The 27,676-nt window shown below is 38.6% G+C and overlaps 1 protein-coding gene across 7 annotated transcripts in view; it reads left to right on the top strand.

The window, feature by feature from the left end:
* Positions 1-27,676, top strand: part of CDON (cell adhesion associated, oncogene regulated) — a 105,221-nt gene that overhangs the window by 46,819 nt on the left and 30,726 nt on the right. For all 7 annotated transcript variants that reach the window (XM_063608868.1, XM_034934009.3, XM_063608866.1 and 4 more), the window contains 9 exons: positions 689-958; positions 5,505-5,858; positions 10,137-10,435; positions 12,098-12,272; positions 14,323-14,454; positions 18,757-18,960; positions 21,077-21,258; positions 21,740-21,845; positions 26,377-26,499. In XM_063608868.1, the coding sequence (XP_063464938.1) occupies positions 689-958; positions 5,505-5,858; positions 10,137-10,435; positions 12,098-12,272; positions 14,323-14,454; positions 18,757-18,960; positions 21,077-21,258; positions 21,740-21,845; positions 26,377-26,499 (1,845 nt within the window). The remainder of the gene's footprint in view (positions 1-688; positions 959-5,504; positions 5,859-10,136; positions 10,436-12,097; positions 12,273-14,322; positions 14,455-18,756; positions 18,961-21,076; positions 21,259-21,739; positions 21,846-26,376; positions 26,500-27,676) is intronic.

Raw genomic sequence — 27,676 nt, 5'->3', positions numbered from 1 at the left:
AATAAAACTTTTGTAAACTCTTTGCATGTATTTATAATATTTATAACCATGGCCTGCTATAGGTTAGCAACACTGGAATTAACATAAGTGTATGACAAGTGGGCTTTGGAATTCAGTGATTAGGACTGGATTAATATGCATAATTTAGACTGAGGCTACAAATTCTGATAAATGATACACTTGTGGGTAATAAGTGACTTTAAGGATCCCTAAAGGAAGTTTTGTTTTTTTATTTTCACCTGTTATACATCTAACCTCAAAGTTGAATTGACCGTAAACATAATTTAACCTCTGAGTAAAATGATCTTCTGTTTTGGCTTCTGTTTAGTGTGAAATCCAGGGAAATTGTTACTGTATTTCAAACTAATCACCTGAAATAAATGCTAAGAGAAGCCCAGGATTAGAAACTATTTGTATATATGTGTGTATTCGTGTATGTTGTGGGGAGTTAAGTGGGTGGTGTAATCTATGAAAGGAGACTATATCTTATTAGCAACATATGGTTTATCCTATTAGTGGAACATTTCTAATTTTTTTTTTGATTACCACAGCAGACAGAAGAATGTGAATAAACAATGCAACTTTGTTTCAACTGGTTATTGGTAGAGAGAAGATTTTTATCACTCGAGTGATAATTTAAGAAGTACATTTTGAGGGCTAGAGTTTAATTTGTGTGTTTTATTTTCAGAACATGCTTCCATTTCTAAAGGACTACAGGATCAGATAGTGTCTCTGGGTGCCACAGTACACTTTACCTGTGACGTTCATGGCAACCCAGCCCCCAACTGTACCTGGTTTCACAATGCACAGACTATTCATCCTTCTGCACGACATCTAACTGCAGGAAACGGACTGAAAATCAGTGGGGTTACCGTGGAAGATGTTGGGATGTATCAGTGTGTAGCAGATAATGGGATTGGATTTATGCACTCTACTGGAAGACTTGAAATTGAAAATGGTAGGCTTTTAGGTCATGCCAGTCATAAGAACTTTTCTTTTACAGATGGGCTTTTGTTGTGGTCAAAAATGAAATTATTTTTACTAAAAGAAAATAACCCTAGCACCGTACAAGAACGGTGTTCATTTTCCATGTTCCTGACTAGTGACAGGTAGGCATTTCCATGAAGAAGTAATCTTATTAATCAAGCTCATTAAAAAAAGTTTTAAAAAAAATTTCAACAGATTCTGCATACTTTAAAAATCTATATGGTACAATCTCTCTCTTACTCTTATTCCCTAGACAGTCAGTTCCTCTCTTTAGAAATAATTAGTTTTATCAGTTTCTTGAGCAGCCTTGTATGTAGTGCACATATGAGTGGTTTCACACAACATGAGAGAGTGTGTGTGCATTTTATAACAATACCTGTTTTTGTTTTTTTTACCTAAATAGTGGTAGCATTCTTTACCATAAATTTTTTACTTAACATCTTGGGATATCTTCTCATATGGTACATAAAAAGTATTTTCATTCCTTTTTAAAAAGTTGCTGCTTAGTGGTCGATTGTGTAGTTGTAACAATTTGACTAGTACCTTATTGATGGTTGTTTTTAATCTTTTGCTATTACAAATAGTTCTATAATGAATGCCCTTCTACAAAGATTATTTTGCGCCTGTGTGAGTATTTGTAAAAGAAATTCCTAGAAATGAACTTGCAGAATAAAACCATATCTGTGTTGGTAATTTTGGTAGAGATTACTGAATCACTCTCCATAGTCGTTACCAGTGTACACTCCCACCAGCAATACTTAACTCTCCTTGTTTCCTCAAACCCTCACCAACATGGGGCATTGTCAATTTTTAAAGTCTTTGCCAATCTGATAGGTAAAAAAGAGAACCATTTAATCTATATTTCTTTTATTACAGGTAAAGTTGGGCCTCTTTTCATGTTTTTGAGCCCTTTAAATTTGCATTTCTGTGTATTGACTGTTCTTTGTCTTTCGCTCATTGAAAAAATTAGGTTGTTGGTCTTTTTTCTTCTTGATTTATAAGAGTTCTTTATCTGTTAGGGAAATCAATTGTTTATGATATGAGTTATAAATATTTTAAATTTCAGAAAATCAATATAATATGGACCAAATGTTCTGACAATAGTGTAAGTTATTTAGAAGTTAATAATGAAAACAATTTTTAAAAATTGGCATGTATTTGGACATTTAAAATTATACTTCTCAATAGTTGGATCAAAAAAAGAAATCATAATAGAAATTTAAAATACTTTGAACTGGATGATAATGAAAATGCTACAGATCAGTTTTGTAAGAGACAGTCAAATGGAATTTAAAAGGAAATTTATAGCCTTCTGTGGCTGTAAAAGAAAATTAGTAAGACTAAAAACTACTGAGTGAAGTAAAAGGATAACAGAATAGATTCAAAGAAAGAAAAAAAGATCATAAAAATAAGGGCAGAAATCAATTAAATATAAAACAAAGATAAAATACAGAGGATCAATAAAGATAGAGGTTGGCCCTTTGTAAAGTCTAAGAAAATGGACACATCTTTGGGGAAAATGATCCAAAGAAAAGAAAGAAGGTACAAATAATATTAGGAACAAAAGAGGGCTATAAATACAAGTCTTACAGCAATTAAAGATAATAAGATTAAGCTAAATTTTGTGACAAAAAATTATAATAAAGACAAATGGACAAATTCTGAGGAAAGAATGTAACTTAGAATGCTGACTGAAAAGAAATAAGCTTGAATAGTCCTACACCTATGAAAGAAGTTGAATTAGGAGTTAAAAATCTCACAAAGAAAATAAGGGGCCAGATGATTTTATGGAGGTTCTACCAAACTTCAAAGTGATAGACCATTTCAGATATTGTACAAAGTGTTCCAGAGAAGAGGAAAAGATGGAAACTCTCCAGTCTTGATTCCAGAACCACAATAAGATGGTGCAAGAAAGGAAAATCAAAGGCCAATCTCATTTATGAACATAGGTGTAAATATCCTAAATAATATATTAGCAAGCCAGGACAGTGTAAAAAAGAAAATATGTCATTTCTGAACAGTTATCCCAGGAATCCACTTGAAAATGTAGAGTGTCATTCACCCTATTTATTGAATAAAGGAGAAAAACAGTATGATTATCTCACTAGAGATGGAAAAACATTGGACGTAATTAAGTATCCATGTTAGACACTTAGAAAAGTAGAAATAGAGTTGAACTTTCTTAATAAGGAGTGTCTAACAAGGACTTACAGGAAACATTGCATTTAATGGTGAAATATAAGAAGCACTCCCTTTGAAAATCTCTTCTGGCCATCATTATACTGGAAATCCTAACCAGCACAGAAAGACATGAAAAAGAAGGAAAGAACCCAGATCATTGTAAATTTACAGCCGGATATGATTGTCAACATGGGCTATCCCAAATAGTTTGCTGGCCATTATGATGGCTGTTGCATGTCCTATTATGACCTATTATGATAAATAATAATATTTAGCAAGGTGGATGGATGAAGACCAATGAACAAAAATCAGTTGCCTTGGCCAGGTGAGGTGGCTCACGCCTGTAATCCTAGCACTTTGGGAGGTGGAGGTGGGTGGATTGCCTGAGCTCAGGAGTTCGAGGCCAGCCTGGGCAACACAGTGAAACCCCGTCTCTACTAAAATACAAAAAAAAAAAAAAGCCAGGCATGGCGGCGTGAACCTGTAGTCCCAGCTACTCAGGAGGCTGAGGCAGGAGAATTTCTAGAACCCGGGAGGTGGAGGTTGCAGTGAGCTGAGATCGCACTACTGCACTCCGGCCTGGGCGACAGAGCGAGATTATGTCTCTTAAAAAAAAAAAATCAGTTGCCTTTCTGCATACCAGCAACAAACAGAAAGTATAATTTAAAAACCACCTTTTTTATATCACAGCAGTAAAGCACAGCCAGTTATATAGGAAGAGATATCAGTTCCTCAATATTATATATTGTATTCAGTATTATATAGTTATCTGGTCTAAAAATTTTCTGTGGATTTATGCAATTCAAATTAAAATCTCATCATAATATTTTAAGGACCTTGACAAACTGATTCTAAAATTTATATGCATAACCCAATGCCCAAGAATGGCAAAGACACTCTAAAGGAAGGAGAAAAAGAACATGGGAGACTTGCCTTAAACATCTAAAATATCTGTAGTAATTAAGAAAATATTATATTGGTACAGAAACAGATAGACTCTTGGAACAAGATAGAGACTTTCAGAAAGACATTTGCATGTAAGGGCTTGACTGAGCCGGCATTGCAGATCAGCAGGGAGGAGACCCATTTCGCATTTTGATGTGGGATAATTGTTATCAGCATGGAGGTAAAAGTGAAACTCAGGGTCTTACTCACATTGTATAAAAGATACATTCTCAGTGGATTAAAGATCTAAATATGAAAGACGAGATGAAAAAAGTTTTCAAGAAAACATTGAAGAATGTATGATCTGTGGGTAAAACTTTTTAATAAGACATTTTAAAAGGCTCATTTTAAAGGATGACCACATTGAAATGAAAACATCTTCCTAATAGATACTGTTAAAAGCTGAAAAGAAAAGCAGTACATTAGGAAGGAGATACTAGTCACATGCATACCTAAACAAAAGAACAGAATCTAGTATATACAGAGAACTCCGAATCACTGCAGAAAAGATTCATGACCCAATAGAAAAACTGACAAAGGCATTTCACAGAGGAGGAAAATTAATAATGTCACATAATCACATGCAAAGATGTTCAGCCTCATTAGTCCTCAGGAAAATACATGTTCTGACCAGTGAGATAGCATTTTACACTCAGTAGCTTGGCAAAAATCCAGAAATCTGGTATCAGTTGTTGGTTGGTTTTGTCAGACATGGGAAGGAGGACTGGAGAAAAAGACAGACATGCTAGAGAAAATGTCATTTACTTTGATCAATATTCCATTGTAAGCTCTCTTCAAAATACCTCCAGAGAATACCAGGATCAAAAGGAAAGATTTGGTGCCACTTTAATTTAGAAACAAAAATTCTGTTCATGCCTATGGGAAAAAACATACAGGTATCATCAGTATCAGCTTTTATTGAGAACAGGTTTTTTTCTCCCACGCTTTTTATAATCAGATTCCTGCCTCCCTTCCCACCCTACCCCACAAAATTGACCATTTTCTTGAAGGAAAATTATCTACTTTTATACTTATTTACACATTTTTCCTGTTAAGGTCTGAGGTTTCAACCTCATATGTTCTATATTTGCAGTGGTCAAATATGTGTAGTGTACCTTCAGAAAACTCTCAAAAGATTTCTTTATATATATTCCTTTCTTTCTGAAGGACAGGAAATTTACGTAGGAAATGTTTAGGAGCCCACAGCTATGAAACAACTCTACCATTTATTGACAGTCTTACTTGGTGAAAGTTGAGAAGGGAACTAATAAGGAGGTAGCTATCTTGGTTTTAATCATTACTCCCACATTTACGTGATAGGATGAAGTTGTTTTGCATCGTAGGTACTACAATGTTCTTCATTTTTCATATGTGAATTACTTTTTTAATAGACGGTGGATTCAAGCCAGTTATAATTACGGCACCAGTAAGTGCAAAGGTTGCAGACGGAGACTTTGTTACTCTGTCCTGCAATGCCAGTGGGCTGCCGGTTCCGGTCATTCGTTGGTATGACAGCCATGGATTGATAACCAGCCATCCATCTCAAGTCCTGAGATCGAAATCCCGAAAATCACAGTTATCAAGACCTGAGGGCTTGAACCTGGAGCCTGTGTACTTCGTCATGTCCCAAGCTGGTGCAAGCTCTCTCCATATTCAGGCTGTGACTCAGGAACATGCGGGGAAATACATCTGCGAAGCTACAAATGAACATGGTACCACACAGGCAGAAGCATCTCTCATGGTTGGTGAGTTGCCATTATTATTTATTTTTAGTTGAGTAATTTCCTTTTATAATAGAAGATAAAGTGATTTGAAATATGTTATTTTAATGAATCCAGCAATCTCTCTATATTTTTTCCTGATGACAGTGAAATGTAGAACTGTATTTCTTGGTATTTCACTTTATGTGAATCACATGAATTTTGGTCTCTGTTTCTGATGTGTTTGTTAAGATTGTAGGTGCAATACAGAAAGCCCTCATTTGGGAGCAGGCCCAGAATATAACCTGTCTTTGAGATTAATGCTTTTGGTTTTCTAAGCTACCGAAAATGATATTGCAGACATTTTTTATGCCCTTGATAACTACAGTATTGGGTCTAAAGGACTGGCCTTCATTGAGAATGTAGAGTTGTGGTACTATTAAGTAATACCTGTATGTATATATTCCCTGTGTCTTATCCCAAGTTATTTTCTAATGGGATGTATAATATTAATTCTTCATATTTTACTGATTTTTTGTGATGACTTAAAAACTATGTATGATTTTTGATGTACTGGTATATAGACTATTAATATTCATGGAAATGGACTCAAACTTGACTTAATTCAAATTCAGACCTTCCATCAGTAGGCATTTAGGGCAGCTTTCCCCAACAGCTAGTCAGTTGGGTGTAGATTGTCATCTTATTTGTCTTGTGAGAGGCCCAACATCAAAGGCAGTACTGCCTTTAGTTTTGGGTAACTGAGGTCTCTGACCCTGGCCTCTGCTTTAAGGGGCTTAGCATGGCTCTCTTCTGCCTGGGGCCGTGGTCCCACAGGTTAAAGAGCCCATAGGGTCGAGGAGCAGTGCTTATGCTGAGCTCAGAGCCCACGTTCCTCCTTCTAGACAGGTCTGGGGCTCCAGCATTTCCTGCTTCAGTGAGTTCACAGTCTGGTCCCCACAGTTCCTCTCCCCTGGCCCATCCACCACAGTCTGGACCACATGACCAGTGTGTGGGCACCCTTAGCCAGAGCAGTGGTCAACAGGGGGTCCTTGGCAGAGGAGTGATGGTTGAAATAAAAAAGAGTTCGTATGTGCACATACGATTTCCCTTCACGTGCAAACAAGGACGCCCTTGCTCTGAATGAAGCTGGAGGCGGAGGAGAAGTGGTGGAGACCAGGGACTTCCCCTTATCCTCTTGTGCATGTTAGCGGTGGGAGAGATGTGGAGGCTGAGCATGTGGGCTGTGTCAGAATCCTGGCTCTGCCACTTAGCAGCTTTGTAACCCAAGGGCAAATCACTGCACTTCTCTGTTCTGTTTCCTCATCTGTGTAACAGATATAGTGAAGGTGCCCCACTCATAGGGTTGATGTGAGAATCCAAGGAGTTAATGCATAGTAAGTGCTTAGAATGGTGTCTGGCAATAGAAAGCCCTCCGTTGATGCTAAGTATGAAGTTATGATTGTTACTGTCTAATTATTATTAAATTACAGTGATCTCTTGTGGCAGTGTTAAGGGAAGGAAGAAATAGTTACTGATTTTAGAAACATTAAGAATCCTTAAATGAAGAAAGTAGTTCAGTGTTACATAAATTTGCACCTATAAATGAATATGCGTGTGTGTTTATATTTCTATTCCTCTAGGCAAAAATAAGAGTGGCTCTGCTCGAAATTGTTAACTGCATGACAGGTGTAGTTGCAGGAGCTCCTTGGGTAGAATTTAGCTGAAGCGATTATGTGAATACAGGGTGTAGAGAGACAGATGTCATAGTTTTATGGCTGATGAAACTAGATATTTTGTCTAACTTCCTCACCTTAAATATGAGAAATCGGAAGCCCTTTGAAGTTATGTGAACTAACTTTAGAAGATCTTTAAGATTCCCCTGTGCTCCAGGATTTTATGTCTTGATAAATACTACTTTTATGTATGGCAACCCCATCAGCTGTATTCTACCAAAGAGGTCCTACGTTGTCTTTTTTTACTTTTCTAGTATAATTATTAAGATCCAACCGAGTTTATTAAAACTCAAAACAATACATGACAACTCACTTCTTTGCATAGGAATCTGAGCCTTATGAAATTCTAGCATCCTGACAAGTCATTTGACTACTGTACTGTAAAGGGGAGAGCAAGCTAGGTTAGAGAGAGAGATAACTCTCTCCCCAGCCTTTTGTTTTTTCCAGAGACTTTGGGTTTTTGAGGTCCTGGATGTACAAATATTTGTAGAGTGTGTGGTACTCTTTAAAACTATAATGAGAGTTGGTGTGGGTTTCCTGAATAGTTTGGGTTGTGAGTTGCTGGCAGCAGTGGTCACAGTGGAAGCATCTTTGACAGATATGGTTGTACTCCCTCCCTGTTTAATTAGTTTCCACTTAGAGTCATTAAATTTATTTACATTGCCATAGTTGCATCAATCTCTTTTCCGATTCAAAAAACATTCTACCTTAAAAAATGCTAGATGCCTGTTCTACCCATTTCATAGAGTTCTGAAGATAAGTTGAGATAATACATGCAAAAACACCGGGGAAGTACTGGTAAGGTCTTTTCAGTTGTATTGAGTGTATCTCCCAAGTGCCCAGATTATATCATTGAAACAGAAGAAGAAAGTTAATTGAATCCCCCTTTTAATAAAAGTTCTGGAGAGGTCTCATTGCATCTTAAGTCTTACAGAAATGGAATTTTGATACTCAGACAGTGGAGAAGCTGCAGCATAACGTTTTTCTCATGCTTCTGTATGAGGCATGTGGTATTTAAACTCTTTTACAGCCAGATCCCACTTCCCAGTGGAAAACTGCCCGGAGGATCCACTAAACTTCTAATGATAAAAAGGTCCTTCTCCACTACCTCAAGCCACAGTTAATTACCTCCACTTGCTGAGTCCTTCTCTCTGCATTAGCAGGCACCAGATCACACCCTGAACATCAGTCCGCAGTCTGACTCACTAGATAAACACTGCTGTTCCAGGAGCAATATTTTGAAGTTGTCTCAGTGAACTTAATTAGTTTTCTTCTACATTATTTCCTCACTAGCTTCTTGTTTTCTCTGATGGAGGATGCTTCTGGGACACCCTTTCTCTCTTTTAAACTAACAGAGAACTAACCTTACACTGTTAGTCCTGTTTTCTGTTGGTTCTCTACTGCAGTGCAGCCCTTCTCCCAAAAACACACCCATCTTTTACCAGGAATCTGACTTCATTTTGGAAATAAAAGTAGTACGTTGTTTGCTCTGCACTCTTCCTCCACAAAAGGAGTGAAAAATAGAATTTTCTGTTGCCAGTATTAATAGCACTTTAGAGAAACCAAGCCGTCACTCCTTAGGTTTTATTGTGCTGGCAGTATATTTGTTTTCATAAATTGTTCTTTCTTATTATTTTTTTTTCACAGCAGCACCATGAACATTCTTCTGGCAGCCTTCACTTAGTCTCTCTGAACCTTAATTTCTTCAACTGTAACATGGGAGTATTACCATCTACCTAAGAATGTTTGGAGAATTAAATGAGATTATGTTTATAAGATAGTACAATGCTTGGCACATAATATGTGCTCAGTAATTATCTTTGACTGTATGCAACCTATTTATTTTCTCAGTGCAAATAAATTATTTTTATCTTCCTCTGTATATTCTGTATGCTGTTAGTAGTAAGTGTTAAGGCTGCCTGCTTGTTTTATCTTTTTAAATTTTTTTCAGAGGTGTAGTTGCAGGATCCCCTTGGGTAGAAGTTAGCTGGCCTGTTGCCCAGGCTGGAGTGCAGTGGCACGATCATGGCTCACTGCAGCCTCAACCTTCCCAGGCTCAGGTGATCCTCCCACCTCAGCCTCCCAAGTAGCTGGGACTACAGGTATGCGCCACCATGCCTGGGTAATTTTGGTGTTTTTTGTAGAGATGGGGTTTCACCATGTTGCCCAGGCTGGTCTTGAACTGCTGGGCTCAAGTGATTCCCCTGCCTCGGCCTCCCAAAGTTCTGGGATTACAGGTGTGAGCCACCATGCCTGGCCAACTTGAAATCTTCTGAGGTTAAACTAGCAAATGATTATTACTAAAAAGAATACTCTTAGAGAACAAGGAAAAAATAAGAACGTTTAACTGCTACACTATTGCATCATATAATTGGTTTTTCAAGTAATTCATTTGCTCCACCATGAGAAAAGATTGCAATTAGAGGTTAAACATTTCCATGAATTATAAATGGCAGTGTTACCCGTTTTAACTTCTGGGGCTCAAATTGTGCTAACAATACAAGTGAGGGCAGTCACGTCACAAACTGGGTAGAAGACAATGAAATGAGGAGTATCTTCAAGCTGTCTCCTCTCTCTCTCCCTGCAGTTCCTTTTGAAACAAATACAAAAGCAGAGACAGTCACACTTCCTGATGCTGCTCAGAATGATGACAGAAGTAAGAGAGATGGTTCAGAAACTGGGTTACTGAGCTCATTTCCGGTGAAGGTCCATCCCAGTGCAGTGGAATCAGCACCAGAGAAAAATGCCAGCGGCATCTCTGTTCCTGATGCCCCCATCATACTGAGCCCCCCACAGACCCACACACCAGACACGTACAACCTGGTGTGGAGGGCAGGCAAGGATGGTGGGCTGCCCATCAATGCTTACTTTGTGAAGTATCGAAAGGTAATGTCTTGTCGTTTATCATCTTTCTCGGCTCACACCTGAACGTTCTTTGTATAACATATACTGTTGCCTTTTCATTTGTAGAATGGCAGGAAACAGAACAAGAGTTTTCCAGACTGATGAGTTTGTCAGAGAGATCCCAGTCATGCTGGATTTACCAATCCTAGGAAAGCACTGAGAATGAAGTATAATTTCCCCCCAAATTGGAATTCTAGGAACCCAATGATGTCTTCACATGTTTATTCAAATGTTTTAACCCTTCAACATAAAGCTCTATAACCACTTTTAAAACACAAATTCCTTCCCTCTCTAAGGTAGTAGAATACCATTTATGTAGCAAATAAAGCAGTTTCTTATTAAAAACAACTGTTTGAACAGAGTTTCTGGCATAATTTATGCCAATTGTTTGCATTTCAAGTTTTTTTTTTTTTTTTTTTTTTGAGACAGGGTTTTGCTCTGTTACTTAGGCTACAGTGCAGTGGTGTGATCTCGTCTCACTGCAACTGCTGCCTCCCGGGTTCCAGCAATTCTCGTGCCTTAGCCTCCCAAGTAGCTGGGATTGCAGGCATGCACTACCACACCTGGCTAATTTTTTTGTATTTTTAGTAGAGATGGGGTTTTGCCATATTAGCCAGACTGGTCTTGAACTCCTGACCTCAAGTGATCCACCACCTAATCCTCCCAAAGTGCTGGGATTACAGGCATGAGCCACTGTGCCCAGCTTTAAGTTGCCTTTTTAATTGTATTAAAGTCATACATTGTTAGGTCATTTTTGGTGGTAAACCTTGGGCCTCTCTCAGTTAACTCTTCAAATATCATTTTCCCCATGGGCTTGTGTTGGAGCAGAATGGAAAAGCTCCTCTCTGTTTAATGAGACCAGTAAATGAATGAAATGGGAGGGATGCATTCCATATTTAAAATCATTTTCTTTGTCCAAGAAATTTTAGTATACGTTGTTGAATGGTAATGTTTTTAATGACTAGGAAAAATAACATGATATTTTAATATGATGATATTTTAAGGTTTATGTACTATTTCCAACCTGATGAATGATTCTAGATGAAGAAGTTTTGCTAGTAATCTCATCTACCCTAATACCTCCATGCAATATTGTTTCTTGGTTCCATTAATCAAGAAACAACTGATTAGATCTTTTTATTTCCTCTAACACATATTGAACAGTGTCAAGACATGAAGCAAGAATGCTGGAAATATACATAATTATATAATTCATATACATATAACATAATATAATATCGTCTTAATTTACCATGTATCTATTATGTGTATTATATAATTACCAATGATACCTATTATTTTATACTTATTTTATTCTTCATTAGCCCAGGAAGAAAGAAGGCATTGTTTCCATTACAAGTAAAGGAAACAGAGTCTGGGAGGGCAGTAACTTGCTTGAGGCCACACATTAGTGGTCAGATGCAGAGCCAGGAGTCTTTCTACAGTGAGAATTGCAGTGTTCTTGCAGCAGATCTTCTATTTCTTAATATGAAGAAGTATTGTGTCTTTTTTACTTACCATGCTGTATTACTTCTTAAAACTCTTCTAGAATTAAATGAATCCTAGTTTTGATCAAATGTGACCAAAAGATTTCCTATCCTCCATCTCCTGCTTTTCTTTTCTGGTGTGTTTTCTCTTGGGCAGCTGGACGATGGGGTTGGCATGTTGGGAAGCTGGCACACGGTTCGAGTCCCAGGAAGTGAAAATGAGCTCCATTTAGCTGAGCTGGAGCCATCTAGTCTTTATGAAGTCTTGATGGTAGCAAGAAGCGCAGCAGGTGAAGGCCAACCTGCCATGCTTACCTTCCGAACCAGCAAAGGTGAGTGAGGGCTTCCTTTGGAGGAATGAGCTGGCTGCCCTGATGTCAATTTATTAGTGAAAATTATTAATTTATTTTTTTTGAGATGGAGTCTTGCTCTGTCACGCAGGCTGGAGTGCAGTAGCACAATCTCAGCTCACTGCAACCTCCGCCTCCCAGGTTCAAGCAGTTCTCCGGCCTCAGCCTCCCGAGTAGCTGTGACTACAGGTGCGTGCCACCATGCCCGGCTAATTTTTTGTATTTTTGGTAGAGACGGGGCTTCACAGTGTTAGCCAGGATGGTCTCGATCTCCTGACCTCATGATCCATCCACCTCAGCCTCCCAAAGTGCTGGGATTATAGGCGTGAGCCACTGTGCCCAACCAGAATTCTTTTGAATAGTAGAAATTCCTATATATAAATTCACTAAACGACCCTATTATAGCCTCCCCCTTCCATTTTGGGGTCACATTTACGTGATTGTATTGTCCTATTCTATAGAATATTCCACAGATGTTTTTGAAAGCTTATGTTATACAAGGCAATGAGGATAGATGATATAGGGAAAATGAAGATGGTCAAAATGAGATCCATCCCGACAGAGCTTATACTTTGATAAGAAAGCTAAGATGTGTAACTTAATACCAACTACAAGACAGTATTCAGTTCAGCTAATATTTATTGAATGCCTTTTACATGTTAGGCAAGAAGCAAAATAGACAAAACTTGTGGCCTTGTAGAGCTTACATTCTAGTTGAGAGAGACTTACACGTAAGTTATAAGTACATTAGAAGGTGTTAACAGAGATATAAGTTAGGGGGTGGATACAGGAAGTATATGGGGTAGGAGTTGTTAACAGTTTAAGCAGGTGGCCAGAAAAGTCCTCAATGAGCGGTCGACATCAGAGCAGAGACATGAAGGAGGGGAAGTAGAAAGCCACGTGTCTCTCTAGAGAAAGAACATTCCCAGCAGAGATAGCAAGTGCCAGGGCCCAAGGTTGGGTGTACATGGTGTTCACTAGGAACATGAGGGGGCTGCTGTGATGGGAGCAACGTGGGTGAGGAGGCTGTAGGGGAGAGATCCCAGGGAACAACGGGGTGTCCACATCACACAGCACGCCATCCACCTTGGGACGACTTTGATTTTACCTCTGAGTGAGCTGAGAAGAGCTGGAACATTTGAGCTGGCTGGAGTCTGGATAGTGTGGAGGTGGGCAGGATTGTAGGCAAAGAGACCAGAATATGCCAAGTACCACAGGAGATTTCCAAGGACAGTGCTGGGGAAGCACAAAGGAAGGATATTCTTTCTGCAGGGCGGCTTGTTGGGGAAGGCTTGATAAAAAAAGATGCCATTGTGGCTTGGCTGTAAATGAACAAAGAGACGTTAGTGGGTAGAGAAGGGAACTGGGTGGAAGAGTATTTTAGTATGGCCCTGTAACGAAAAGGAGGTATGAAGATTGAGAAGAAACCAACTAGTGGCTTTTGAAAAAGATCCTTTCATCTAATTACTAAGTCTGGTCAGAAAAATAACGAGTACTTTCTATTTTAAATGTATCTTGAGTTCATTTTCATAATCAGTCATTACGTGTTCATGGAGTCTGACCTATAAATACTGAGTAATCATGCATTTCAGTTTTTAACAAATCAATTTCACTTTTTGCCTCTTGAAATATTAAAACAATGTGACGCTTTTCCTTAGAAAACTTAGCAGAAGCTCTTTAATGGTGAGTTTTGTAGCTTAGAATTAAGAAATATATACAGTAAAAAGAAAAATGGACTAATAGTTTGAACACTTAGTCATTTGGCTTTTTCACCTATTTTTTTGCATACGTAAAGTTAGAATGAAGAAAGACATATTTTAGCTTTACTTTAAAGATACTAGAAAAAAAAGTAATTTTTGGTCAGTTCCTCAGATCAGCTAAGTATTTATGAAGTAGGTCTTACATTTAGATGCTGTGTCTGATAAGTTCATAAATGTATAACCACATACCAGGTAAGTTTCACAGTACTCTTTTTTTCCACTTTACATACATATATGCTTATGTTACTGTATATGTTTATTTACCTTTCTAGAAAAAACAGCATCATCAAAAAACACCCAGGCATCCTCTCCACCCGTGGGCATCCCTAAGTATCCCGCTGTTTCAGAGGCTGCAAACAACAATTTTGGAGTGGTACTTACAGATTCCTCTAGGCACAGTGGAGGTAAAAAGAAGAATATTTTATTGTTTCTTTACAAATATAACTGACCTGCTTCAGATTTTGGGAGGTGGGGTGGAATAGGGTGTTTGTTTATTTTCATGTCTTACCATACAGGTCTTTTAGGTTCTATTTCAACAATTTTAATGTCCTATATTTAAACTTTGGCATCTCAGTGTCATGATTAGTACTTAACTTCATTAACTCTGACTCAAAATGTTCTGGTACTAAGTTTTTAGAACTCAAGAAAGGAGTTTTGTGGCTAGGCACTGTGGGAGGCTGAGGTGGGCAGATCACCTGAGACTAGGAGTTTGAGACTAGCCTGGGCAACATAGGGGGAGACCCTGTCTCTACTAAAAATTCAAAAAAATTAGCCGGGTGTGGTGGCACACGCCTGTAGTCCCAGCTACTCAGGAGGCCAAGGTGGGAGGATCACTTGAGTCTGGGAGGAAGATGTTGTAGTGAGCTGAGATCACACCACCGCACTCCAGCCTGGATGACAGAGTGAGACCTCAAAAAAAAAGAGAAAAAGGAAGTTTTCTGTTTCTTCTCTAGTAAGAGAAGGACATTTATATTTTGAACTCTGAAAATCTCACTTTTCATGTGTGTGACTTATCAAAATGTATAGTGGTACCTGTGGTAAGTTATTTTACTGAAGGATTACATGTTTTTATTTTTTTTTTGCTATATCTAGTTAATCTTATGGTTTTTAAAGGTCTTAGCTGTATAATTTTCAAAAGACTTTTTTAGTATTTAAATTTCACACTTATATGAGCACTACACTTATAACCAGGTGTGCTTTTTGTGATTGTCCTAAAACATCAGGACATCTAGGGAAGACTTAAAATTTCATTGCTAAGCTCTGAGAATTTTCAGACTTCTCTTCCATATTTTTACAGTTTTCCATGAATTGATGTCAGACAAAAGCAGGTTATAACACTTTGAACTCCCTCCGAAGCACGTCTGTATCTTCAATATCGTGAATCTCTTTTACTTGAGTGCTCTTATCTTTGAGGCACGTTTCAGCTACCTTAAGCAGATTACATATATGAGTAGTAATTTCATGTGAATAAAAGTAATGTCTGAAAAACAAAAACCTTATCATTTATTTTACACACCCTCTGGCAGATACTGTATAAAATGCTGGAACAGCAAAGATAAAATAATCCTTGCCTTTAAGAAGTTTACAATATAGGCCTAGCATGGTGGTGCACAGTGGCTCACGCCTGTAATACTAGTGCTTTGGGAGGCTGAGACAGGAGGATCGCTTGAGTCCAGGAGTTTGAGAACTGCTTGAGCAACGTAGTGAGACCCAGTATCTACAAAAAATTTAAAAAGTAGCCATGTGTGGTGGGGTACACCTGTAGTCCTAGCTACTCAGGAGGCTGAGGCAGGCAGATCGCTTGAGCCCAGGAATTTGAGGCTGCAGTGAGCTATGATTGTTCCACTGCACTCCAGCCTGGGTGACAGAGTGAGATCCTGTTTCTATTTTTTTAGAAAAATTACAGTATAGTGGATGATATAAATAGCTAAACCCATTAACAATATGTGGATAATATAGACAAACTGATAACAATTTTGATTGCTTATGCTCGAGATTATACCCTTGGTGTTATGGGTTCACGAGAAATATCTAAGTCGGTCACTCAGTGTAGACAAGGGTGAGTAGATAAGAGAGGCTTCTCTGCATCGTAAGCTAAGCTTCAAAGGAGAACGACGATACAGACAGATGAAACAGCAAAAGAGTTTCCAGCAAAGACGTCTCGACAAGTGGCTGACATGTTCTATTACGTTTAGAGATTGAGAGGTTAGAGATTTTATTTAGTGTGACTGGTTACTGTGGGGAATGCCTCGTGTGATATGCTTCAAAGTTGAATCTTTCCTTGAAAGCTATAGTGAACCCCAAAGGATTTTAGAGAAGGAGAAGGGAGGAATAGCAAAAGAAAAGGCTAGAGAAATAAGGGGAGTGACAGTGTGGATGGAGGAAGGGGAGGACCTGTATGAGAGATTAAGGGAATGGAGTCCACACTGAATGAGAAGGAGAAAGATGATGGATTGGGTGTGGGCGCCAGAAGACCATTTACCAAGATAAGTAGTAAGAGTTTTTAGGTGAAGATTATGGATTCAGTTTTGGAAATCATGAGTTTGGAGTTGTCCAAGAAGAGATAACCACAAGAAAAGATTTATTTAATATTCAAAACAACCTAATGAGGAACAGATTTCCACATCTGTTTTACAGATTAGGAAACTGACACATGAGGAGGTTAACCATGCACGATGCCTCAGATCATCCAGAAAGTGGAGAAACGGCTTGCTACCCAAGTCCGTTTCTAACGCCAAGTGCCGTCTTTCTTTTCTACCTTGTTAACAGTCACATGCTATTTCTTTTAGATATGGAAGATATTATTTTCCGTGCAGACATTTTCCCCAATAACTTTCTTTTTCCTATTTGAACTGTGGTGTTTGGTGAGTTTTGATTCCAGACGAGTCAACATAAGGAAGTTGTTTGGTTTTTCTAGTATTAAAAAAGATTCACTAACCATACTATTCATTCTGTTTTCATTGCTTTCTAACTTGAAAGGAATACAGTAAGTATCACTCAGCATTGCCTGCTTTGAATACATTCCTCTTTTATCCCTTAAGCAATATATTTTTTTTAAATGCTACAGTTTTCTCCATACAAATACCACATTCAACTTTATTTTCTTCTTTCTTATGTATTTGTATGGTGGGTTGAAGACATGTTGAGGTGGAAGGGTGTTGCTCAATTGAGGAGCATGGCATGGGCTAGAGATGGGGCTCCCTAGTGGCTTTCTCAAAGTAACTAGCGTCACCATGGCCCAGAGTTGGCCCTCCACATTCCAGCTCTAGAAACTTGATTGTCAGCATGCCAAAAGATCACTGGTCTCTCAAAAACAGGCTCATGTCTATCCAGTTCACAGATGATCAAGGCAAAGCAGAATGGCAGTTACAAGTTTGCAATGTCACTGTCATACAGACCGGATTATTTCTGTCAGCATTCTTTCCTTGTAGGAACCAAGTGGGAAGCCAGTTACAACCACAAGATTGCTTGTTGTGTTAGCCTGTTTGTGTTGCTATAAAGGAATACGTGAGGCTGGGTAATTTATAAAGAAAAGAGGTTTATTTGGCTCATGGTTCTAAAGGCTATGCAGGCATGGCACCAGCATCACTTGGCTTCCGGTGAGGCCTCAGGTTACAGTCATGGTGGGAGGTGAAGGTGAAGCGAGAGCAGGCACATCACATGGTGGGAAAGGAAGCAAGAGAGACGCCACATGCTTTTACATCACCAGCTCTCGTGTGAATCAACAGAGCGAGAACTTGCTTACTACCATGGGGAGGGCACCAGGCCATCATGAGGGAACCACCCCCATGACACAGACACCTCTCACCAGGCCCCACCTCCAACATTGGGGATCACTTTTCAACATGAGATTTGGAGGGAATAAGTATCCAAGCCATATCACTTGGTCATCAAGAAGAGTTAGATACATGGTTTCAATGGCTGATGAGCTTACTCCTCATGTTTTCACCTCCTGCAGAGTCTAGACCATCTACCTGGTGTGTTAGGGCATTCCCTTTCCTTGGCAGTGCTAAGTGAAAACTGCTAGACCCTAGCTCCCTGACCCCCTTTTCTACATGTTCACGTGGATCATGTTTTCTGCTAGCACTTTTGTTTAATGACATATCCTGTCTTCCCGTATTCATCCTGAGCAGCATTCTCTCTCCCCTTTATTAACAGTATTGATTTTATCAGTCAGATTTTATCTCTATTTGCCACTTATAGTCTGTATTTTGGAGTAACCTTCCTATAGCCTTGAGGTGTATTAAGATAATATGGAATAGTAATAGTATAAGAATTAGTAGATTGCTGAGTGTATTTTGTGTAGCTTGGATAGATGAAGAAAAACATTCAAATAAGATAACACATAATTATGAAAATTTATTATAAATTTTAACCACAATCAAACTTGAAGCACCAAATAATACTTACATTTTATTTCAGCCATGAATCTGAATAGCATGGTCAAAATGATCATACTTGTTAGCTTTCAGTTTTTCAGAGCTAATTATCAAATTTATAGATCATTTTACTTTCTCTTTATTTCCTGTATTCCCATTAGATTTTCACAGAGGACAGGAAGACTGCTGTAAATGTTATAAACTCTGGCAAAAAGTTTGGTGAAGAACCTTTAATAACATGAAGTTTGGGACTTATCCCTTTAATTTAACTATGTTATTCTTGTCTCTGACATGGTGGGTTATTGAAATGAACGTTTCCGTGTTTAGTTCCAGAGGCACCAGATCGGCCTACCATCTCCACTGCATCAGAGACATCAGTCTATGTCACTTGGATTCCTCGGGCAAATGGGGGTTCTCCAATCACTGCCTTCAAAGTCGAATATAAACGGATGAGGACCAGCAATTGGCTGGTGGCAGCTGAAGACATCCCTCCTTCCAAACTTTCAGTGGAAGTTCGTAGTTTAGAACCAGGTAGTAATATTCAAACGTTTCCTTTTACCATCGATGTGAACTTTAGATACATATATTTATATATTTTGAGACAGGGTCTCACTCTGTTGGCCCAGGCTGGAGTGCAGTGGCATAATCATGGCTTACCTCAGCCTCCCAAGTAGCTGAGACTACAGGCACTCACCACCGTGCCTGGCTAATTTTTGTGTTTTTTGTACAGACAGGGTTTTGCCATGTTGCCCAGGCTGGTCTTGAACTCCTGGGCTCATGCAATTTGCCGCCCTCGGTCTCCTACTAAAGTGCTGGGATTACAGGTGTGAGCCATAGCACCTGGCAGATGCATATTTTTAGTAGTCTTATATTTTTTTCGAATTGTTAAAGTATTCATGCTTATTGTATAAAAATGTGAAAATAAAGAAAATATAAAGAAGAGAATAAGTCACCTAAAATTCACCCATTCAGAGATAATCATTGTTTATATTTCGTTGTATTTTTTCTTAGCCTTTTTTTTTTTTTTGAGATGGAGTCTCCCTCTGTCGCCCACGCTGGAGTGCAGTGGCGAAATCTCGGCTCACTGCAACCTCCACCTCCCGTGTTCAAGCGATTCTCCTGCCTCAGCCTCCCGAGTAGCTGGGATTATAGGTGCCTGCCACTACGCCCAGCTAATTTTTGTATTTTTTAGTAGGGATGGGGTTTCACCATGCTAGTCAGGCTGGTCTCAAACTCCTGACCTCAGGTGATCTGCCTGCCTCAGCCTCCCAAAGTGCTGGGATTACAGGCGTGAGCCACCGCAGGATCGTGCCATAAATATTGTTTTATTATCCCATATTCCCCATATTTTATCGTATATGTTTTCCAGTATCATTAAAAATTCTTCACAAACTCAACTTTTAGTAGAGATTTACCTTTCATATAAATAAATATACCATAATCCACTTACCTATTCTTTATTTCTGGGCTTTAGATTATTTCTGTTTATTTACAGTTAGAAATACTGTGGTGTACATCTTGTGTGTGTGTGTGTGTGTTTTGCTGTGACTGAATAAGAGGAAAATTGCTTGTTATTTGACAAAAATTATTTGATCTGATGCTGAATTTCAGCGCGGTTGTAGCACTCAGTGCTTAGTGTTATGGACATGAGTCAGTGATGAACATGCATTTGTTCTTTAAGTTTTGTTTCAGCAGAGGGACCCTCCCCTCCCCACAAGAATCTTGAGGCTATATGAGAGAAATTAAACCATAAAAGACAAAAAGCATAAATAAACTTTCTGTACTTTCATTCGTTTAGGTTTCATGGCAGTTTTTTTCAGGACTTTTAAATGTACGTTAGTAGCAAATGCCTGTGGCTGTCAAAACAAGCAACATGCGCAGCATAGGATCATGTAGGTATAGTTGGGAGAAGCATCAGTTTTAAATGTGGGTGAAGCTAAGAAACATTCCATAGATTGAAAACACTGTCTTCAGAAGCTCAGTAATTATTTTTGAGCTATCAGGAAACTTGCTTTAGGATTTTAATTTATTCTTTAGGTTCCGATTTTCAGAAATTCACAATCCTCTACATTTTTTAAAGGTCCTAATGTCTAATTCAAACAATTCCTTCCACAGTAGTTAAATCTGCTCCCTCTTACTCTTACCCTGTTAGCAGTGAAACCAGATGACACCTGCGGCCGCCCACACAGTGCCTCTTTATGAGTGTATTCACCGTATTAAACCGCGCTTCAGTTGTTTCTTTTAAAGTGAAAAGAACCTAGTTTTGGGGATAGATAGTTCAACTAATACTGTCATTGATGGGTATGACTTAGAACAGGATGGTGAAAAGAGCAAATGTCCTCTTTCCTATTCTCTACCTGCTTCTTCCCTGAGATGTCATTAATCTTTTGCAGTCCTCTTTCTTGGTGACTCCTAAGAAGGTCTTGGGATCTTGAACACCATGCACGGAGCAGCCACTCCCAGTTGATTGAGATTGTCAATTGGGTTGAAATCTATTTACCATACAGGCTTTAGATACTTTAGTATAGATAGGTACTTCAGCACAATTGCCATATTTTGACTATTCTGCCTTTAGTTGTCTTATTATAGCTTTTCTTAGTTATGTTTTTTGTTGTTGTTGTTTGTTTGTTTTTGTTTTCCCTCAAAGGTTCAACATACAAATTTAGGGTCATTGCCATCAACCATTATGGTGAGAGTTTTCGGAGTTCAGCATCTCGTCCTTATCAGGTGGCTGGGTTCCCCAATCGCTTTTCCAACCGCCCAATAACTGGACCTCACATTGCATACACAGAGGCTGTCAGCGATACTCAGATCATGCTAAAGTGGACGGTCAGTAAACATCTTCCGGAATGAGATTTTGTGGTTTGATCATGTTAACAATCAATTTAATATTCTCATGACACAATACAGTAAACAGCAAAATTTGAACTTTTAATTGAGGGGAAGTGCAAGGGCACCAATATTTGTCTAAATAAGAGCACATATTTTGAGGAGGGGCAGGGTTAAAAGGAAAATTATTGTTTCCTCGGCTCTTATCCAAATGTTGTTAACTTAATTGCCATCATGATTCATTTTGAACCAAATGTGCTTTTATGCTTTTGAACCCAGGGAAACTTACTGCCTTATTTCTGTTTAACCTCGCAATAAGCTAAATGCTTTTAATACCTTTGAAGTAAATTAAAAATGGCCATTATTAGTATGTTTGCAAAATGAACCTAGAAAAATGTGACCAAGTAGATAAAGAAACCTTAATGAATGAGAAGGTTACATTAATTTTTCTCTTTGACAAGTCTTTGCTTCTGTTTTTTAGTACATTCCATCAAGTAACAATAACACTCCCATTCAAGGATTTTATATCTATTACCGACCAACAGATAGTGACAATGACAGTGATTACAAGAGGGATGTTGTAGAAGGTAAGTCCCCTGGCACACTGGAGTCCCTGTAAAGGCACTTTGGAGAAAGAAGGTTTATGAATATAAAATGCATCATCCCAAGTTAAGACAGTACAAAATGGAATGGTGTATGTGTTATTGCTGTTGAATTTGTCCCAAAGAAAGCCACCTTTTCCCGCTTAATATATGCAGCACCTTATATTCTGGTTGCAGAAACTTGTACAAACATTTGGGGGAAATATGATTAATCAGTAGTAGTTCATCTGAAAGAAAATTTTGATTTCTGTTTCATTTAAATGAACAGTGACCTGAGTATAAAAATCCATTATAATGTTTAGCTACTTTAAAAAAATATTATCTCACTCATTTTCACTGGAGTCTGTCCTAGAAAGATGATGTCTTAGGCATCTTGCTCACTTGTAGAGATGCTGAGAAATTGGAATGCATGTAGAAAAGAAAGAAAACAGCTAAGATGGTGAAGGGTGTTGAAACTGCTTTTTTTTTACTGCATTTAAATAGAATCCACAATTTTGCCTATGGCCTGAAGGTCCCACCTGACCTGGCTGGCCCCTGCCTACACCACGTCTCTTGCATCTCTCCCTTTCTGGCCCTTCTTTCGGTTTCCTTGTGTGCACCGAGACATTTTTGCCTCAGGACCTTGGCACAGGGTAGTCCCTGTTGCCTTTACCTAGTTGTGTGCACAGAAAAATTGTCCCACTTTTCAAAATGTTTGACGGTCAAGTTACAGGGAGTGAACTCTTCCCCGTAACTTCCCCTCAGGTGACTTCCTCTCATTTGCATGAGAGGGTACCTTGCTGTAGTTTCTAACCATACCCTTTATGTTTATTTCATAGCAGTTACCAAAGTTTAAGCATGTGGTTTTGTGTGTGTGTGTGTGTGTGTGTGTGTGTGCACGCATGCGCGCATGTGTGTGTGAGAGACAGAGACTGTGTGTGTGTTTGAAACTATTTGCTTAAAGTCTGTCTCCTCTGCTAGATGTGAACTCCCGTGTGAGCGTAGGACCTTTTCTCCCACTGCTATGTCCAGCCCCTGCAGTGGTGAGGTGGCCAGGATTGAATTCATGTATGAATGGAGTCCACAAAGAACAAGGGAATCTCTAACGATATTCAGGTTGAAAAAGACTAGCAGAGGCAACACGATAGCTGCCTTCAGATATTCAAGGACTGTTATGTGGAAGAGGAGCTGAGTCAGTTGGGGGAGGGGAAGTTGCAAGAAAGCAGCGTAAGAAAGAACTTTCTGACGTAGCATTTCTAGCATAGGTTCCCCCACAAAGTCGTAAACTCCCTAATGTTGGAAGTGCTCAGTAGAAGCTGAATGCCCGCTTCTCAGTGACATCTTGGAAGGGATTCTTGCTTTGGGAGGAAGGCTTTTTCCAAGGTCTTTTTTGCACTCCAAGATTCTGATTCTTTGAAATAAGGAATGTCCTAGTGAATTATGTCAGAAAATTGCCATAGGCCAAGGTTATTTTCCATATGACTTCTTGACGTGAAATACTGCATATAGTTTGTGTTATAATAAATTACATTATGCTGTATCACATTTCTTAAAATACTGTAGCAGTCCTTTTCATATTTATCCAGTGGAATGACTTTTGTAATATAATGAGAAATTTATGATCCAGTTTTTAATGCTCAGCACATAGTAGGTGCTCAATAAATATTTTTTGAATGAGGGAATGATTGTTTCTTTTCTGCCATAACTTTTAGTGCCAAAACTATTCTGTGCTCTTAGGACTCACGATAGTAGCTGTCTCATGGGAAAGCAGAGCCTGGAAGGGGCATGAGGGGATGTTTGGGGTGGGGGGCTTTCCTGTGTTCTCTTTGTTGACTTAGGTACGGGTACCATGAGCATGTCCAGCTTGTGAACATTCATTGAGCTGTACAGTTATGTGGACTTTTCTGTATGCATACTTCATGCCAGTAAAAAGCCTATTTTTAAAAAGAAATGGAAGGATAATATTTAGGTTGGTGCAAAAGTAAAAAGTAATTGCGGTCTTTGCCATTACTTTTAATGACAAAGACCGCAGTTACTTTTGCACCAACCTAATAGGGATTGTCCTCCATTTGGGGCCTGTCTAGGTCTTCCTTTTATTTCACTGGGTTTAGGGCAGTGGGGACGTCAGAATTTTATTTTAAGAATTTTTTGACAGAGGCTAAATATTTGCCATAAAATGGTTCTAAACAAGACATGTAAATAAAATGAGTATCTGTCTTTGTCTCTCTGTTTTTCTCTGTCTCATCATCATCACCCTTCTTGGTTCTATGTTCTAGAAATATCCACTAATAAACAGTTTTCCAACTATATTCTCTAGTCAAATCTTTGAGCTTTTACAAAATTCTGTAATATGCATATTGAGCATGGAAGTTGGAAATTAAGAAGCTTTTATATCTAGTAGTAGTGTCTGCAAATGTGAGTTTTGCCTTAGGTTCACAGAGCACTTGTTTATAAATGTAATATACTGAGCAGTTAGATGTTTAAGTGGACTTCACTATGCTGTGTAATTTGCTTATTCTATATTTTCAAGTTTATGCATTTGAAATTCTTTTTGTAGCAGTTGGAAACTATTGGTCTGTTCTCCAAATCACAGGAACAAAAGTATTAATCCTTTGTACTTAAAGTTTTTTTTTTTAAGTTTTAGATTACTTGTGAATTGACCCAAAATTTAAACTTTTGAAAATAAAATTAAAAGTCAAATTGTAAAAGAGTACAGTAAGAGAAGGACAATTAAGCTGTCCTATTTTCTGAATTAGGTTCCACATTTAGATAAACTATAAATGTTCCCAGCACACCCGTGTTTTGGTGTTGAATATTTTTATCTTCTAAAGTTAAGTCAATTCCAAGTAAAATATCAGTCATTCCGATCTTTAAGTCAGTGTTTTGGTTTCTCTCTGAGGTAAAGCCTTACCTTTTCTAAAATATCCTTTGGGAAAATAATTGCCTATTAATCAAAGGATACGTGCTGGTTGGTCAGTTTTAAGCCTAATGATGTACTTAGTTGTCTTATTCATCAATGATCAGTAAAATTATTTCTCTTTGCTGATATTTCCTATAATTTTAGCCAGTGGAAGAATAACTATAACAATGGAATATTAATCTAACAAGATATGTATCATTTTAACTATTTTTCTCTTCTTAGTAACATATCAGAAGCCTAGTTTAATGCCATTTTTATGAATGCTATGAAAGGAAAACTTCAAATCTAGTGTAGTAATTATTCAAGAGAATATTTATAGTGTAGGTGAGTGTAGGGCTGGGTTGGGAAAGACCCAAGGCTACAAAAAAAGAAGTTTTTTGGAAAGCCTTTGGATTTCAGAGACAGATCTATTCCATTTTCAACCAGTTTTGGAGTCAACATCTTTTGGGGGGTCCTTTTTACATTTATAAATGGGGCGTAGAACTCCTCACTTTTGAGCCTTTCAGAGACGATCCTAAAACAAGCAGATTTTCTTCCTTAAAAAACGCGGGTCTGTACAAGTGAAGGGTTTCGTACTGTTGACCTGAAAAGAGGCTTGTACTTTCAGATTGAAATATTTTTGTCTGTGTTCAGTTAGAAAGGAGTCTGGCGATATTGGTCCTGTCAGCCAAGTAGATTTAACTTGCATGTGTGGTTTTGTTTTGCTTTTTTTCTCCCCCTTTAATTAATTCTTAAATCAGTTGGGGGTATACTTGAGCTGCTAAGAAACAGTGGAGACAGTCTGAAGAGATGTTTCCACAAGGGATTAAGGGTGCTTGAAGAGTTAATTTAATCTGGCAAAAGTGTCCCTGCTTATGAAAGATTGTCACAGGTCCATGGAAGTCAACATGAAGAGTGATTTCTACTGGAGTGTTCAGTTTAGGAGTGTTTCTAAATGAAATGTTGGCTGTGTGCCACGGATAACAGAATCATTCGACTAGAGATACTTGTGTGGTTTGGAGATCTTGACTCAAAAGAAAAGCAGGAGTGGGGGTGGCGGCCAAGAGTTCCCCAGAGTAGATTTTGCTTTTTGGTGATCCTCAGCAGTTTATTCAGGCATTCGGTCATATGTCAGTTCATGTTGCATCCATGACAGTGGAATTGAGAGCTTTGCTAAGGCCATTCTTGTAACTGGTCAGTTGCTCTGGGTAGTGTACCTTTTGCTGGTCCCGAATGTCCTGTTGCTTTTTGGTGGGGGGGAACATGGTGGATTGACTTGCTGGGTTAAGATAGGGATGAAAGGACTTGGGCTTTCTTTCCTATGTGTGAAATTAACATGTATTTTATGAAAGACTCCCCACTAATTATTTTTAGTGAAACAAGTATTATTGCCAACACACACATATAGTTTTAAGTCAGTTTATCTCCTCTCTTTACCTTTTTTTCATGCCGTGTAATAGAAATGCTGTTTATCTGTGGTGCATTAGTCAAATACTTACTATTAAGTACATTTTTATTGCACAAACTACTAGATGGTAGTGGATGCTGCTCCAGCCTCATCCTGAAAACATTAACTAATTATATTGACATTATCATTTAGGCTGTATGATGTGTAAAGCCTTTTATTTTTCCTTTTAGGTTCAAAGCAGTGGCACATGATTGGCCACCTGCAGCCAGAAACCTCCTATGACATTAAAATGCAATGCTTCAATGAAGGAGGAGAAAGTGAATTTAGCAATGTGATGATCTGCGAGACTAAAGGTAGGAGAATTTTTGCTTTTCCCTGGACAGTGATAGAATTCCAACCCTGGATTACTGCTTCTGACTACTGATATATTCTGGGTTTTGTTTTGTCTTGTTTTGAGACACGGTCTCACTCTGTCACCCAGGCTGGAGTGCAGTGGTACAATCTCAACTCGCTGCAACCTCCACCTCCTGGGTTCAAGCAATTCTCATGACTCAGCCTCCCAAGTAGCTGGGACTGCAGGTGCGCACCACCACGCCTGGCTAATTTTTGTAATTTTAGTAGAGATGGGGTTTCACCATGTTGGCCAAGCTGGTCTCGAACTCCTGGCCTCAGGTGATGTACCCACCTGGGCTTCCCAAAGTGCTAGGATTACAGGCGTGAGCCACCGTGCCTGGACATGACTATTGATGTATTTGCCTAAGGAAGTTTCTGCTTTGGACCATTTTCTAGGTGCATACACTTAGACTGTCCCAACAAATGTATAATATGTGGGCTCGAATGCTTGTCTAAAAAATAGTTTACATAATCATTAATCCTGTTCATTAGTTTCTGTGTGACTCTAAGTAAATCACCTCCCTTCCCTTTTCTTTATTTTTATTTTATTTTATTTTTTTTAGAGACGGCATCTCACTGTGTTGCCCAGGCTGGTCATGAACCCTTCCGTTTTTCTTTACAAAGATATTAGAAATATTTGTTGACTACTTTCTAGATTGCTGTGAGAATGAGAATACTAATAAAAGTTTAAGAATATTAAGGAGAAGTGCAACATATGTTTAAGGTGGTTTCTTGAATGACAGATATGTAACTTCTATCTACTTGTTTAATTAAGTGTAGTAAAGTTTAGAATTAGCAGTTGCTGATTCTAAATTGAACATTCTCAACTCTGCCTACATAGGTAGATTCACTGTCAAATGTTGCCGTCTTTAAGAAGAGAAGACACCACAGGGGAACAATAGAAATAGCTCATTAGATGTTTACGAGCAAAACCACTTGTCCACAGTCTCAGTTAATCTTCACAACAACTTTGAGAATACTGTCAACTGCAAGGAACACGACAATCTCCTCTCAGTAGGCTTCAACAGTGAGGAAATGTGTTATCCCAAAAATAAGCAGCCCAGAAGTAGGTAACTAACTCCAACGTTGTTAATTCAGGAGGCTGAGACAGGAGAATCGCTTGAGCCTGGGAGGTAG

This window comes from Pan paniscus, chromosome 9 (assembly GCF_029289425.2).
Source record: "Pan paniscus chromosome 9, NHGRI_mPanPan1-v2.0_pri, whole genome shotgun sequence".
Lineage (NCBI taxonomy): Eukaryota > Metazoa > Chordata > Mammalia > Primates > Hominidae > Pan > Pan paniscus.
This window is presented reverse-complemented; position numbering and strand designations above follow the sequence as displayed.